The following is a 17,556-nucleotide window of genomic DNA, read 5'->3' as shown; positions in this document are numbered from 1 at the left end:
TATCCACTTTACCCTTAATGATTTTGAACACTTCTACAATGTTGCCTCTCATTCTACTTCTACTTGGGCTAAGAAGATTTAATTCTTTCAATCTTTCTTCATAGCTTATATCCTGCAGACCTGGAATGAGTCTCACTGCCCCTCTCTGAATTCTCTCCAGTGCCGTCACATTCCTCACTCAATATGAAGGTCAAAATTCTACACAGTATTCACAAGCCAATTATATAGCTTACGGAGAACGTCTCTGGACTTGTATCACATTAGAAGAGCTGCACTCTTAAAACTTAATTCTCTGTCTAATACTTATTAAGAACGTCCATTTGATGCTTAATACACCATATTGTGGCACTGCACTTTCTCTGTAACACTACACTCGGTGGCCAGTTTATTAGGTACACCTCTACACCTTGTTAATGCGACTATTTAATCAGCCAATCACATGGCAGAAACTCAATGCATAAAAACATGCAGACATGGTCAAGAGGTTGAGGTTCAGTTTTTGTTCAGAGCAACAGCAGAATGGGAAAGGAATGTGGATCTATGTGACTGACCATGGAATGATAGTTGGGGGGGGGGGGAGGTTTGAGCATCTCAGAGACTGCTGATCACCTGGGAATTTTACACATAAGTCTCTGAGTTTACAGAGAATGCGTGAGAAACTTTTTTTAAAAAATACAGTGAATGACAGTTCTGTGGAAGAAAACGCCTTGTTAATGAGAGAGGTCAGAGGGTCAAGCTGACAGTAACTCAAATAGCCACGCATTACGACAGTGGTGTGCAGAGGAGCGTCTCTGAACACACAACATCTCGAACCTTGTAGTGGATGGGCTACGGCAGCGGAAGACCACGACAGGCTCCAGTCCTGTACCTGATGAAGTGGCTACTGAGTGTATATTCTGCACTTTGCTAACAGCTTTACTGGTGGAGAGATCTGTATGAACAAAAGCTTGAAAGCAGGTACCGCCAGGCTCTAGGACGGCATTGAGCCCACTTCGTGATGGCCCTTGCATCTTACCGTCCGTCTGCTCTGCACTTCCTCTGTGACTGTGACACTTAATTCTGCGTTCTGTTATTGTTTTCCTTCGTATTATGGGTAAATAACTCCCTGTGCCATAACGAAATGCTCTGCATGGACAGCAGGCAAAACTGATTTTTCACTGTATCGCCACGTCTTTGAGGTGGCATGATAGTGTAGCGGGTAACATAACGCCATTACATCCCCATCAACCCAGGTTCAGTTCCTGCCAGCATCTGTACATTCTCCCCGTTACAGCGTGGGCTTCCTCCGCGTCCTCCGGTTTCATTTACTTTTTTTATTATTTTTACTTTAACGATACAGCCCTTCGAGCCGAGTTGCTCCAGCAACCACCCGACAACCTTGATTTAACCCTAACCTAATTTACAATGACCAATTATCCAACCTGGAACACCTTTGGACTGTGGGAGGAAACCAGAACACCAGGGAAATCTCACCCCATCCACGGGGAGGTCGTACAAACTCCTGACACAGGATAGAAACATAGAAAACCTACAGCACAATACAGGCCCTTCGGCCCACAAAGCTGTGCCGAACATGTCCTTACCTTAGAACTACCTAGGCTTTACCCATAGCCCTCTATTTTTCTAAGCTCCATGTATCCATCCAGGAGTCTCTTAAAAGGCCCTGTCATTTCTGCCTCCACCGCAGACAGCCCATTCCACACGCTCACCACTTCCTGCGTTAAAACTCCTCTGTACCTACTTCCAAGCACCTTAAAACTGTGCCCTCTCATGCTAGCCATTTCAGCCCTGGGAAAAGGCCTCTGACTATCGACACGATCAATGCCTCTCATCATCTTATACACCTCTATCAGGTCACTTCTCATCCTCCATCACTCCAAGGAGAAAAGGCCGAGTTCACTCAACCTATTCTCAGAAGGCATGCTCCCCAATCCAGGCAACATCCTTGTAAACCTCCTCTGCACCCCTTCCTTGGTTTCCACGTCCTTCCTGTAGTGAGGCGACCAGAACTGAGCACAGTACTGCAAGTGGGGTCTGACCAGGGTCCTATACAGCTGCAACATTACCTCTCAGCTCTTAAACTCAATCCTGCGATTGATGAAGGTCAATGCACCATATGCCTTCTTAACTACAGAGTCAACCTGCGTAGCAGTTTTGAGTGTCCTACGGACTCGGACCCCAAGATCCCTCTGATCCTCCACACTGCCAAGAGTCTTACCATTAATACTATATTCCGCCATCATTTTTGACCTACCAAAATGAACCACCTCACATCGGATTCCAGGATTGAACTCCAAACCCTGGAATGCCCTGAGCTGCAATAACATCCTGCTATCCGCTATGTTATCATGGAGCCAATGCTTTTTTGTTTCCTCCCACATTCCAAAGACGTGCGAGTTAAAAGGCTAATTGGCCTCATGGGTGTAATTGGGTGGCGTGGGCTCGCTGGGCTGGAAGGGTCTGTATCTCCAAATAAATATATTCTGTGACAACAATAAACTAATTTACCAATTACAAACTTAATTTACTCCCTACTCTGCTAAATCCCCTAACAGCTCCAGTCCGATTCCCCTGTGGGGCACCAGCTAAGTGTTTCTACCTGCCCTGACGACACAAAGGAAACTACTCCCCAACACTGCATCCCACCCCCCCATACCCATCAGCCATTCTTGGGTTCTTCTCGTGTCCTGTAGCCTATTCCCATCGACTCCCCTCCAAGATCCTCCCCCTCCCCCACACACTGGGAAGTGAGACTGATGAATTGGGACGTAGGGGGAGGGGGGAAACAGGAGTGTTGGGGTAGTGGGAGGGGAGTCCCACATTCCCAACGGGAGCTCAGTGTACCGATTTAATGCATTTACTACTTCAACTGGATCTCCCCGAGGCCTTTTCTGGTTCTGCGGAGAGGAGCCCGAACCTGTTCACACCATTCCTCACGGAGATCAAGTCCGGGATCTGACACCCGTATTTCTCACTGCACCAGCCCCGCCTGGAGCTGCTTCCCCCACGTCACTTACACAGACAGTCAGGTGCCTACCTTCTGGGCCTTGGCCAGGTCCTTCTCCACATTGGTGGACCTCAACCGCAAGGAGTTCATCTCTACAGGGGGGAGGGAGAGGTAGAAGGGAGGAGAAGGGGGTAAGAGGGGATGAGGGGAAGGAAGAGGGATGATTTTTTATTTCAGGAATAAGCATTATTCATGATAAAAAAAAATGCACAATCATCAAAAAAAAGGGTGTTGACTCTTTACATTTGTAGTGTATTCATAGTGTTCATTCTGGACATTGTATCACACACCCCAGGGGTCAGACACAGTGAAATTCCCTCCACACTGTCCCATCACACACTCCCAGGGTCAGACAGAGTGAAGCTCCCTTCACACCGTCCCATCACACACTCCCGGGGTCAGACACAAAGGGAAGTTCACTTCACACCGTCCCATCACACACTCCCGGGGTCAGACACAAAGGGAAGTTCACTTCACACCGTCCCATCACACACTCCAGGGGTCAGACACAGAGTGAAGCTCCCTCTATACCATCGTATCACATATTCCCAGGGTCAGACACTTCACACCATCCTATCACAGACTCCCAGGATCAGAGGCCTCCTCATCAGTTTGCTCCTGGGTCTGGCTATTGACTGCTCTAGGCACTGTGCTGTGGGATATGGCGGGGCTCAGGGACCAACTGTCTGCATCTCTTCCCCGGGTACATCCATGCCCAGGTGCCCCTGGACTGGGAGCAAGTGGCATCCACAGGTACATTGGGGACCTTTAGGTAGCAGAGGGAGCCACAGTGGCCTGAAAGTGTTCTGGAATAAGGCTGTGTCTGTGTTGCAATCTGAAGATGTTGGTTTAGACTGCGCAATCAGCAGAATACTGAAATAATCTAAAGATGTGGAGCTAGAATAGGGCTGATTAGCAGCCGGCAAAGAGCGCTAACAAAGGGAGCCTTTTCTGATTGGCTGACTAGCAGGGGCAATGAGTGGGAATAAAATGGTCGGTGTTGGGACCACACTTTTTACACTGTATGTCAATGATTTGGATGACAGAATTGATGGCTTTGTGGCCAAGTTTGCAGTCAATACAGAGATAGGTGGAGGGGCAGGGAGTGTTGAGGAAGCTAGGAGTCTGCAGAAGGACTAGACTGATTGGGGGAATGGGCAAGTAAGTGGCAGTTGGAATATAGTGTTGGAAAGTGTATGGTCATGTATTTTGGTAGAAGGAATAAGGGTGTAGACTGTTTTCTAAACAGGCAGAAATCAGAAGTGCAAAGGCAATTGGGAGACCTCATGAAGGATTCCCTGAAGGTTAACTTGCAAATTGAGTCAGTGGTGAAGAAGGCAAATTCAATGTTAGCATTCATTTCAAGAAGACAAGAATATTCAATTAGATTAGATTATGAGGACACTCAGTCCTCATTTATTGTCATTTAGAAATGCATGCATTAAAAAAGCAAGGCTGTGATGCTGAGGCTTCACAAGGCATTGGTCAGACTGTACTTGGAGTATTGTCAGCAGTTCTGGGCACTTAATCTAAAGGATGTGCAGGCATTTAGAAAGGGTCCAGAATAGGCTGAAGAGAATTATTCCAGAAATGAAAGGGTTAATACATGAAGAGCAGTTGATGACTCTGGCCCTGTACTCACTGGGGTTTACAAGAATGGGGATGGGGGGGGGGGTTCTCATTGAAACCCATTGAAACACCTATGTAGATATGGAGAGGATGTTTCCTATAGTGTTTAGGACCAGAGGGCACAGCCTCAGAATAGAGGAATGTCGATTTAGAACCCAAGATGAGGAGAAATATACTGGGCCAGCGGGTGGAGAATCCACAGACGACTGCGAACGCCAAGTCATTGGGTATATTTAAAGCAGAGGTGGGTAAGTTTTTGATTAGTCAGGGTGTTAAAGGTTATGAGGAGAAGGCAGGGGAGTGGAGTTGAGAGAAATAATAAATCAGCCATGATGGACTGGCGGAACAGACCCAATGGGCCTATGGCCTAGTTCTGCTCCTCTAATGGAATGGTGGAACAGACTCGATGGACTGAGTGGCCTACTGTTCCCATCTCTTATGGACTTATGGTAATCACGGAATAAACTTCAAATACAAATGTGTTGTTTGCGTTAACAATCAATACAACCCAAGGGTGCGCTGGGGGCAGCTCGCAATCCTCGTCACACCCTCCAGCAACAACGTTCTTGGCAGAACAACACAGAACATACCAAGTGACAAAGCAACAACTGCAGAACAAACCCCGTTCCTGCCTGCCGCCCGCCCCACGCAGATACACAGTCCACTAAGCCCAGGACTGGCCGTCTTCAGCCTCCAGCAGACCTGCGGGCTCGCAAATATTGAAAAGGATGAGGAAAAACAGCAGGGTTGCGCGCCAGCCCTCACCTGCAGTCTGCTTGCGTAGTTCATCGGAGAGTTGGTAGTTCTGGGTCCTCAGCTCCAGCAGCTGTGCCTAGGCGACAAAAAGCAGAAGTTATACGGGATCTGATGGCCAGCTCATCCCAGATGGACAGACCTATGCTGGCTGCTGGTTTGCCACAAGACATAGGAGCAGAATTCGGCCAATCAGCCCACCAAATCTGCTCCACCATTCCATCATGGCTGATCTATTATCCCTCACAACCCCACTCTCCTGCCTTCTCCCCGTAACCACTGACACCATTTCTAATCAAAAACCTATCAATCTCTGCTTTAAATATACTCAATGACTTGACCTCCATGGTTGTCTGTGGCAATGAATTCCACAGATTCACCACCCTCTGGCTGAAGAAATTCCTCCTCATCTCCGTTCTAAAGGGATGGCCCTCTATTGTGACGCTGTGCCAGTTAGTTCTAGGTTCCCCCTCTATTGGAAACATCATCTCCCGTCCACTGTAGTCCTGAGCAAACAAAAAAATACGTGTACGTACTCATGAATACAGCCAAACAAGACAGCGTTACTATGGGGTCCAAAGACACATTACTTACAATCACACACAAGATCACAATCACATAGTAAGTGTCCCAACACCCACCTCACACCCCTCCCCACCGCGACACCACAGCTTGATGCATACAAGTCAACAAACCCATATAGAATATCAGTAAAATAAAATGCAGAGTGAGTGAGGGTGAGAGAGTGTGTGTGTTTGTGTGTGCGTGTTTTTGTGTGTGTGCGTGTGTGTGTGTGCGGCGCGTGTGCGTGCGCGTTTTTGTGTGTGCATGTGCGCATGTGTGTATACACAACAGGACTTCTTCTTCCAGGACAGCTTCTTCCACCAGGCCATCAGACTGATCAATTCACGCTGATACAACTGTATTTCTATGTTGTATTGACTGTCCTGTTGTACACACTATTTACTACAAATTACTATAAATTGCACATTGCACAAGGAAAGATTTTTACTCATGTACATGATAGATATAAGAAATAAAGTCAATTTTATTTACAAACGTTTGTGTGTATATATTTTTTTTCATTCTAAACTTTTGCACAGTACTGTAGTAATCTTACGTATTGTACTGTACCGCTGCCACAAGAAAAAGGATGGTGCCCAGCGAGGAGTAGTTCTTTCTACACTACATACAGTACTGTGTAAAAGTCTTAGGCACACATATATAACTAGACTATTTGTCAACGTGGAGCGGAGAGCGAGCTTGTAAATGTAGCGGAAGCAAAGGGCACTGAGAATGGTGAGGGTGGGGCACCACGGGAGGGGTCTGGGACAGGTGACAGACAAGGAGTGTCAGGGACGGGGCGGGGGGTTGCAGGTGCAGACACACCCAGTCCTGATACACCAGGCAAGGTTATTTGATCCCAAGCCATTGTTTTAATGATCATTACAGAATGTCTCTCTGGTACTTCCCGCTCCCTCCCCTCTCCCTGCCGCCTTCCCACTCTCAGTCCACAAAGATCCCCATCAGAATCAGGTTTATCATCACTCACATATGTCATGAAATTTGTTGTTATTTCGAGGCAGCAGTACAGTGCAATACATACAATTACTACAGTACTGAGCAAACATCTATACCTGCCTCAGACTTTAGCACAGTACTATAGGCCCTTCAATATTCCTAGGTTTCAATAAGATACCCCCTCATGCTTCTTAACCATCCGCAGGCACCCAACGTGCTCTGGGGTCGAGCTGTGGACCCCATACCCCTGCCGGGCTGGGCTCGATCGGCCAGACCTGCCCCCCACTCAGCTCACCTGGCGCTAGGTTTCCAAATCTAGCTGCTGCTAAATCATTACAGACCCCACCCACCCAGCAAACTGCCTTCTCCAACAGTTCCCTTCTGGGAAGCACGACAGGATTATTAAAACAAAAACTTCATGCCATCTCAGTTAATTTGATCAACATTCTAGTTAGCAAACCCCCAATCTATTACCCGACACTACCCTGCACTGTAAATACTTTAAACCCCTTTTTATGAGGTGCTTTGTTGGTCAGGGTCCACCATGGATATTGTGTCCTGCGATACACAAGCCTGGGCTGTGGGATATGAAGAGCAAGTTGTTGCCCTCGAGTGGGCACGTGGCCAAGTGATTAAGGCATTGAACTAGCTACCTGAAGGTCGTGAGTTCGAGCCCCAGCCGAGGGAACGTGTTGTGTCCTTCAGCAAGGCACTTAATCACACATCGCTCTGCGACGACACTGGTGCCAAGCTGTATGGGTCCTAATGCCCTTCCCTTGGACAACATTAGTGTCGTGGAGAGGGGAGACTTGCAGCATGGGCAACTGCTGGCCTGTGCCCTGGAGAGTGAAGACTTTCCAGGCGCAGATCCATGGTCTCGCAAGACTAACGGATGCCTTAATAATAATAATAATAATAATAATAATAATAATGTGTTGCCCCTCTCCCCCTCCACGCAGCTGATGAACCCAAAGGAACGGCAGAGTTTGGCACCAGCATTGTCGCAGGAGTTGCCAGTCAGCACTGAACTCGACGTAGGACTGCCTCAGGGACTCCAGCTCTGGATTTCTTCCCAGGGTTTACTCCCGAAGCCTTCCCCAAGGCAGCGGAGGTTTGACATCAGAGTTTTCCTTCTGCAACCACTTTTTATAATGTTGTTTAAATTGTAAATCCTGTCATGGTTTGGAGGTTAGCGTGCCTGAATGACCCAGAGAGATATGTTGGCTGAGGTCAGGGCTCTATGCTTTGGCTCTTGGCAGAGTAACCCATGCCAAACAGGCCAAAGGGTAGAGGCCAGACTAAGAGAGGTCCACCAGTCCTCCAGGTTCAGGAGTTCTCCTCTGGGCTAACAACCCCGACAGGTAGAACAAAATTTTTACAGGATCAGCGGTTCAAGAAGGCAGCTCATCACCGTCTTCTCAAGGGAAACTAGGGATGGGCAATAACTGCTGGCTTAGCTGGCGATGCCCACATCCCGTAAATGAATAAATTTTTAAAAAAGCAATGAAGAATCCTTCTACATCTGAGTGCAACAGAGATGGAGGTCCTTCATTGCTGCCCTAAACACCAGTGGCGTAATGGTCAGTAAGTTAGTTAAATTCTAAATAGTTGCTATTTATCTATTTATACCTATTTTATTCCATATCCACACTTTAACCTCTAACTTCATAATAATGAGAGGCATTAATCGTGTGGATAGGCAGAGGCTTTTTCCCAGGGCTGAAATGGCTGGCATCAGTGGGCACAGTTTTAAGGTGCTTGTAAGTAGGAACAGAGGAGATGTCAGGGGTAAGTTGTTTTTTTTAACGCAGCGACTGGTGAGTGTGTGGACTGGGCTGTCGGCAACGGTGGTGGAGGCGGAAACGATAGGGTCTTTTAAGAGACTCCTGAATAGATACATGGAGCTTGAAAAATTGAGGGGTATGGGTAAGCCTAGGTAGTTCTAAGGTAAGGACATGTTCGGCACAGGTTTGTGGGCCGAAGGGCCTGTATTGTGCTGCAGGTTTTCTGTTTCATTTTTATATATAATTCTTTATTCTCTATAATTGTTGAATGTTGTTCTTTGTTGCGTGTTGAACCCTGACCAACACACAACAGGAGAAGGTGACTGAGAGAGGGGTGGTGGAATGGTGGAACAGAAGTGACGGGCCGCATGGCCTGATTCTGCTCCTGTCTTATGGTCTTGGTACAGGTGACAATTCCAATTAACCCAATGACCCCCTCCCTTGCATTTCCAGTTTGTGGGAGGAACTGGGGCACCCAGAGGAACCGTATAGGGTCACAGGGAGAACACACAAACTATATACACACACACACACACACACACACACACACAGCCGCAGACCAGAATCAAACCTGAGTCTCTGGGGCTGTGAGACAGCAGCTCTACCCACTGTGCCACGGAGTCTCAGCAAACTTTTAGCCAATGATTCCCATTTTAAGTTGTGCATTTGGCTTCTTCTATTCCCCACTCCAGCCTCTTACCTCCCCTCCTCAGCTGCCTATCACCTCCCCTGGTGCCCCTCCTCCCCTTTCTCCTATCGTCCATTCTCCTCTCTTACCAGATTCCTTCCTCTCATGCCCTTTACTTTCACAGATTCCAAGGAAATTTATTATCGAAGTATGTACAACTCTGAGATTCGGCTTCCCACAGACAGCCACAAAACAAGAAAACCATGGAACCCTTTCAAAGTAGCATCAAACCGCACCCCACCCACCCAACACACAAAAGAGCAAATTACTCAAATGCCAAAAAAAGAAAGTGAGCAACAAATACAGAATATAAAAACACCAAACCACAAATCGTTGAACGAGTCCAGGCATATTCAGTTCAATCTAGCTCTGTGTCGTTCATTAACTGCAAACTAGAAAGCTTGTTCTCCCTGATCAAAATTGCACAAAATCTTTTCCACTTACCTAGCTTCATCCATCACCTTTCTAGCTATCCTCCTTCTCCCTTCCCTCCTCTTTATTCTGGTGTCTTCCCCCTTCCTTTCCGCTCCTGAAGAAGAGTTTTGGTCTGAAACGTCGACCGTTTATTCGTTTCCGCAGAACTGAGTTCCTCCAGCAGTTTGTGTGTGCTACCTTGGATCCCAGCGTCTTGTGCCCACGTGTCAGTGCCTTGGCTGGGTGATTCTGTGTGGTGTGGCAGCCACTGTACTCGAAAACTGTGCAGGGTGACAGAGGGAGGAAGGAGCTGGAGGTGGGCCGACAAGACAGCTGTAATGACTGAAATTAAAGAGGGATTGTTCAAAGTAAATTTATATTTGTTTGTTCTTATTTCCACAGTGCGTCTTCTTTTGCACATTGGTTGTCAAGTCAAGTCACTTTTTATTGTCATTTTGACCATACACAGTACACAGTAAAAACGAGACAAGGTTTTTCAGGACCATGGTACTACATGAACAATACAAAAACTACACTGAACTACGTAAAACAACACAAAAACTACACGAGACTACAGACCTACCCAGGACTGCATAAAGTACACAGAACAGTGCAGGCATTACAATAAATAATAAACAAGACAATAGACAGTGGAGGGCAGTAGGTTGGTAGTCCGATGGCTTGGGGGAAAAACTGTTACATAAATAAACAGCTGAATGGCGACGGCTGTTTCTGCACTCCCGCCAAGTATTTCGCCGGAGTCGAAAGTAGTCCAATTTAATGTCCATTGGAAAGCAGAATGGATGGGAGAGCAGGCCGGCTAGGCCTTGCTTTTTTCCTGGCACGGACTCCTGCCGGCTCGCCTCGCTTCCGCTTCCTTGCACACCGCTTACGATGTCCCCACCTCCGGCCACCGGCATCAGGCGACTCCGAGGACTGCGGGCCCGATTCCCTCAGCAAGCCGAGGTCGCGCAATTTAACCAGCAGATCTTCATGAAGGTTTGTTTTTGGGCGATCTCTGTATTGTGGCAGTATCTGGCGATGGTAGATAGTCGCTCTGTTACCCATTGTCCTAAACCCTAATTGTGCCTTAAAATTAAATTTAAAAACTAAATTAAAGTAGCACCAGATCCGAAAGGCCGCTGCTGCCATGCCGTACTGTGTCAGTCTTTCCGTGCAGTTTTTCACTGATTCTACCGTATGCTTTTGTTCTACTGTGAATGGCCACAGGAAAATGAATCTCAGGGTAGTATATGGTGATTTACAAGTACTTTGATGATAAATTTACTTTGAAATTTGATTCAGATTCAGGTTTATTTATCGTGTACGTTGAAACACACAGTGAAATGTGTCACTTGCATTTACAGGCAACAGTCAAGGATGCGCGGGGGGGGGCAGCCCGCAAGAGTCGCCACACATTCTGGCGCCAAGGGAAAGCACAACAACGGAACAAAACAAGACAGCAACAGCAAAATAAACCCCTTTCCCATCCCTCACACACAGACAGGCCTCCAAACCCAGGACAGGCCACTTCCGGGCCTCCAGCCCTGTTCCCAGATTGTCAGATGAATCACTGGATGATCACTGGCAACTTACACTCGCTGACAGTCTGCTGCATTTAATGAACACAAATCCCAGGCCTTTCACATCCACTGCAGCCTCTAATTCTGTCGTCAATACACCACCCCCGGCACCAGTTTGTTCCTCAACCTGCTGACATTTACCGTCATCAATCACTACAGCCCATCGGGTCCGTGTCACACTCCAAAATCAGTTAACCTTTGAGACATCATCTCCACCAACAATCAATCCAACCCAAGTCCTGATGAAGGGTCTCGGCTCAAAACGTTGACTGTCTGTTCTTTTGCATAGATACTTCCCGGCCTCCTGAGTTCCTCCAGTGTTTTGTGTGTGTTTCTAGAAACATAGCAAAACCTACAGCACAGTACAGGTCCTCCAGCCCACAAAGCTGTACCGAACACATTCTTAGCTGATAAACTACCTAGGGTTACCCACAGCCCTCTATTTTTCTGTGTCCAGGAGTCTCTTATAAGACCCTATTGTATCCACCTCCACCACCGTCGCTGGCAGCCCATTCCACACACTCACTACCCTCTGTGTAAAAAACTTACCCCTGACATACCCTCTGTACCTACTTCCAAGGACCTTAAAATTGTGCCATATCGGGCTGGCCACTTCTGCCCTAGGAAAAAGCCTCTGATGATCTCCAGCATCTGCAGACTTTTCTTGTTTTTGTGACACAGCCCAAGGATGTGCCAACATAGCATGCCCACAATGCTCGGTAGAACAACAACAGAACACATGTGACACAAAAAACTAGGAAACAAATCACTTCGCTCCCTCTGCCACCCCCCCCCCATACATACATACATACACACACACACACTCACTCACTCTCCTCCAACTCAAGCATTGGCCTGAGGAGGAAACTTCTCCAGAAGGTGGTGAGGGTTGGAACGAGGTGCCAGATGTGTGTTCAATTGTAGTATTTAAGAGAGGTTTGGATAGGTACACCGATTGGAGGGGGTCCAGGACTAGGCAGAAGACCAGGTGGGCACAGACTGAACGGGCTGAAGGGCCTGTGCTGTTTTACTCGATGATTATGGGCAGGCATGTCTGGTACTGAATGAGGGCTCCCAGCAGACAGGTCAGGAAGGTTCAGCTGCTCGACATTTAAAGGCTGATTTATACTTGTGCGTACCAGCTTACACGGTAGCCTACACAAGTGGGCTACGCCGTTGTGAGCATTTATACTTGTGCGTTGGCGTGTCTGCGTCGCGCTGCAATTCACCACCAAAACGCTAGTTGGCGGTGGGGTTTCTATGCCACTGTGTTGAGTTTCTTTGTGTTGAAACTCAACACGAAGAAACTCAAACTTCAAACAATGGCGACCGAAACTGAAGGAGGGTGAATTTTCTGTGCTTGTCCGGCCACTGAGAGACATGGACGAGGAAATGCGTTTCAAATATTTTCGGTTGTCAGCAGGTAGATTTGACGATTTGGTTCATCGTCTCCAACCATTAATATCGCATCAGCGTACACACAGTATACTCAGAGACTGGCAATCACCATTCGAGTTTTAGCTTCAGGTGGAAGTCAGTCAACAGGCTGTGGCAGCTAGCTACAAATTGGCATCAAGCACAAGGTCCTCCATAATTTTGAAGGTCTGTAAAGCTTTATGGAAAGCATTGCAGCCAGAGTTCCTTCCCTGCCCTTCAGTTGCCCAACGGGAAGCTATTGCAGCGTAGGAGGAAATGCGATGCTACCAAGCGGCCCAATCGCAGCTGTTGCGGTCTGCGTCGCCGCAACACGTAGTTACATTTTGGGAGAGGTGGGCGTTACGCTACGGCGTAGGGTTTGCGTAGAGTACAGTGAGGGTACACGGCTACACCGTACCTACGGCATATATTTGACGCACAAGTATAAATCAGCCTTTAAGATGAGGTAGTAAATTGGATTGGACATTAGCTTTGTCAGAGAAGACAGAGAGTGGTAGTAGACAGTTGTCTCTCTGACCGGAGGCCTGTGACTAGTGGAGTGCCGCAGCTCTGTTGTTGTTTGTCATCTATATCAATGATCTGGAATATAATGTGATTAACTTGGATCAGCAAATTTACAGATGACATCAAGATTGGGGGTGTCGTGGATCATGGCTGGTAGCGGGATCCAGACCAGCTTGAAAACGGGGCAGGAATTTAATGCAGACGAGTGTGAGGTGTTGCACTTTGCTAGAACCAGCCACAGTAGGTGGGACACTGAGGAGTGAAATATGTAAACAAAGTTGAAAGAGTACAGATAAAATTTACAAAGATGTTGCCAGGACTGCAGGATCAGTGCTATAAGAACAGGTTGAATAGGTTAAGAATTTATTTCTTGGAACGTAGAAGATATTGAGGAGATACAAAAGATTTTGAGGTATACAAAATTATAAGGGGTACAGATAAGGGGAACTTTCCTCACTATCTCTTCTTTCAGTTAGTCCTGACGAAGGGTCTCGGCCCAAAATGTCAACTGTACCTCTTCCTGGAGATGCTGCCTGGCCTGCTGCGTTCACCAGCAATTTTTATGTGCGTTGCTTTTTCCACTGAGGTTGAGTGGGACTACAACTAGAGGTCATGGGTTAAGGGTAAAAGGTGAACAGTTTAAGGGGAAATTTCTTCACCCAGAGGGTGGTGTGAGTGTGGAATGAGCTGCCAGCAGAAGTGGTACATGCGAGCTGGATTTCAACGTTTGAGAGAAGTTTGGATAGGTACATGGATGGCAGAGGTATGGAGGCCTATGGGTCCGGTGCAGGTCGATGGGAGGAGGCAGTTCAAATGGTTCAACACAGACTAGATGGGCTGAAGGGCCTGTTTCTTCTCTATGACTATGACATTCGGAAAGGTTAGGGGCCCTTGGCTCCCGATACAGCTTCATCACCACCTGTTTTATTGTTAATTGTCACCAAAAACAGAAACAGGCCCTTCAGCCCATTGACTCCCTGCTGACCTTCGACTTATTTACATTAATCGTAGTGTGATCACTATGAAACATAGACACATAGAAAATAGGTGCAGGAGTAGGCCATTCAGCCCTTCAAACCTGCACCGCCATTCAGTACTATCACGGCTGATCATCCAACTCAGAACCCTGTACCTGCCTTCTCTCCATACTCCCTGATCCCTCTAACTCCCTCTTAAATATAGCCAATGAACTGGCCTCAACTGTTTCCTGTGGCAGAGAATTCCACAGATTCACCATTCTCTGCGTGAAGAAGTTTTTCCTAATCTCAGTCCTAAAAGGCTTCCCCTTTATCCTTAAACTGTGACCCCTCGTTCTGGACTTCCCCAACATCGGGAACAATCTTCCTACATCTAGCCTGTCCAATCCCTTTAGAATTTTATACATTTCAATAAAAATTCCCCTCAATCTTCTAAATTCCAGAGAGTATAAGCCTAGTCGATTCAGTCTTTCATCATATGAAAGTCCTGCCATCCCAGGAATCAATCTGGCGAACCTTCTTTGTACTCCCTCTATGTCAAGAATGTCTTTCCTCAGATTAGGGAACCAAAACTGCACACAATACTCCAGGTGCGGTCTCACCAAGGCCTTGTACAACTTCAGTAGTACCTCCCTGCTCCTGTACTCGAATCCTCTTGCTATAGATGCCAGCATACCATTTGCCTTTTTCACCGCCTGCTGTACCTGCAAGCCCACTTTCAATGACTGGTGTACAATGACACCCAGGTCTCGTTACACCTCCCCTTTTTCTAATTGGCCACCATTTAGATAATAATCTGTTTTCCTGTTCTTGCCACCAAAGGGGATAACCTCACATTTATCCACATTAAATTGCATCTGCCATGAATTTGCCCACTCACCCAACCTATCCAAGTCACCCTGCATCCTCTTAGCATCCTCCTCACAGCTAACACTGCCGCCCAGCCTCGTGTCATCCACAAACTTGGAGATGCTGCATTTAATTCCCTCATCTAAGTCATTAATATATATTGTAAACAACTGGGGTCCCAGCACTGAGCCTTGCGGTATCCCACTAGTCACTGCCTGCCATTCTGAAAAGGTTCCGTTTATTCCCACTCTTAGCTTCCTGTCTGCCAACCAATTCTCTATCCACATCAATTCCATACCCCCAATACCCAATACTCCTCAATACACTTGAGTCCAGTATGATGTTATTCACTTAATGGAGAAATATACTAAAGGAACCCAGCAATTTTCTTGATTAACTTTTGATCTTTAAGAGTTGTCCCAAATAAGCAGCTGCCCCGATTAACCAATGGCTCAATCAACCGCAATGCACTATATTTAAAGTAGAGGTTGTCAGATTCTTGATTAGTCAGGGCGTCAAAGGTTACAAGCAGAAAGCAGGAGAATGGGGTTGACAGGGGACGGAAGAACGATGTTCCCAATAGAGGGGGAGATCTAGGAACCAGAGGGCACAGCCTCAAAATAGATGTTACTTTAGAACAGAAATGAGGAGGAATTTCTTTAGATGGTGAATCTATTGCCACAGACAGCTGTGGAGGCCAGGTCAGTAGATATATTTAATGTAGAGGTTGTTAGGTTCTTGTTAAGTAAGGGTGTCAAAGATTACAGGGAGAAGGCAGGGATTGACAGGGATAATAATTCAGCCATGATGGAATGGCAGAACAGACTCGATGGGCTGAATGGACTAACTGCTCCTGTGGTCTTATGGTCTACAGCATCTGATTAAACCAACCTTGCATGTCTTTGGGAACTCACAAAGTCAGAGGGGAAAGAGACTGAGTCCACAGCCTAAGCTTGGGATTAAACCCCGGGTCTCTGGAGCTGCAAGGCCTTAGAGAGATCCAGTAACCAGGGCAACCAGGACTGCCCCCACGACTGTCTGTGTGCCTCCGTGCGCTGTTGGGAAATGATCAGCACAGACACTGCGGGCCTGTTTCCACGCGGAGCAGTTTTTTTTCTTTAAAAGAATTCTCTCCCACCCCCTACACAACCTCAGTAGCTGAAGGTTGGCTTTTGGGCAACACACGGTTAGCACGACGCTTTAGTACAGGTGATATGGGTTCAATTCCCACCACTGCCCTTAAGGAGTTGGTGCATTTTCCCCATGACAGCATAGGTTTCCTCCCTCAGTACAAAGACAGACCAGTTGGTAGGTAAATTGGGCATTTGTAGATCGGCCCGTGATTTATTTTTATTTACTTATTAAGCGGAACTGATCCTTCCAGCCCTTTTGAGCCACACCAGCCAGCAATTCCCTGATTTAACCCTAGCCTAATCAGAGGACAACTAACCTACTAACCGGCACGTCTTTGGACTGTGGGAGGAAACCAGAGCACCCGGAGAAAACCCACATGGTCACAGGGAGAGCGTACAGACAGCAAAGATTGCTGGGCGGTGCAGCCAGAAGGTCCATTATAACCTATTCCACGGTGCATCTCAATAAAAAAACAATTTATGTGTCATCGGCATGCAAACCCAGTGTTTTGTGAACACAAAAAAAAACATCTCCAATCGTGCATTATGAAATATGACATTTCAGTTAGTTTGTACAAAATGTGAAAACTATATACACAACGTACAATAAGAACATACGTGTGTATATAAACTAGAAACACATACAGAAATGTTCACACATTACAAATAAAGGTAGGATTACTTCCTGGTCTTGTTTATTATGTAGAGGTAGAGAGAGATTAAAACATCTACATTAAATCCAGGCAGTTACTGGTTCTGTAAGGGGCGGGGACTAAAAAAACAGCCTCGGAGAGGTGGCCGAGCCCCAGCGCCCTTCATCCGGCTGACGCCGCTACTCGAGGCCGGGGACTGCCTGCGGCCTGCACCACCTGCTGCGGTCTGGCGGGCGGCGTTTAGCTGGTACTTCTCACCCCGTCCCGGCTCGGTGTCGAGGGCGGTGCGCCCTCCCCCAACCCCGCAGGAAGGGGCGGTGAATGTGAGTGAGGGGAGGGCCAGGGACCCCGTCACCTTCCCTCAGTGCCTCACCTGCATCCGCTGGAACTCCTCCTCCGACAGAGCCTGCGCCATCTTGCTCCGTTTGCCCAACCCGTGCTGGAGCGGGCGGCGCCTCCGACCACAATAATCAGCCTCAGTCCCGAGAGGGGGAAACAGTTTTTGTTTTAGCGTCCGCCCTCCCCAATATCCTGAGGAAAATGGACGGTGAATCGAAGAAACAATCGGGACTCTGATGGTCAGAGGTCGGCGCTCGCCCACGTTATTTTTGGACCGACGTAAAT

General features: G+C 47.3%; 1 protein-coding gene across 3 annotated transcripts in view; it reads right to left on the bottom strand.

Moving 5' to 3' along the window:
* Nucleotides 1-17,556, bottom strand: part of gripap1 (GRIP1 associated protein 1) — a 98,021-nt gene extending 80,465 nt beyond the window's left edge. For 2 of the 3 annotated variants that reach the window (XM_072246232.1, XM_072246233.1), the window contains exons 1-3: nt 17,306-17,556; nt 5,402-5,468; nt 3,038-3,099 (exon numbers count right to left, since the gene is read on the bottom strand). In XM_072246232.1, the coding sequence (XP_072102333.1) occupies nt 3,038-3,099; nt 5,402-5,468; nt 17,306-17,347 (171 nt within the window). In that variant the 5' untranslated portion in view covers nt 17,348-17,556. Of the gene's footprint in view, nt 1-3,037; nt 3,100-5,401; nt 5,469-9,826; nt 10,139-17,305 lie in introns of all 3 variants that reach the window. The other variant, XM_072246234.1, reaches the window with a different exon arrangement.

This window comes from Mobula birostris, chromosome 29 (assembly GCF_030028105.1).
Source record: "Mobula birostris isolate sMobBir1 chromosome 29, sMobBir1.hap1, whole genome shotgun sequence".
In the NCBI taxonomy this organism is placed as follows: Eukaryota; Metazoa; Chordata; class Chondrichthyes; order Myliobatiformes; family Myliobatidae; genus Mobula; species Mobula birostris.
This window is presented reverse-complemented; position numbering and strand designations above follow the sequence as displayed.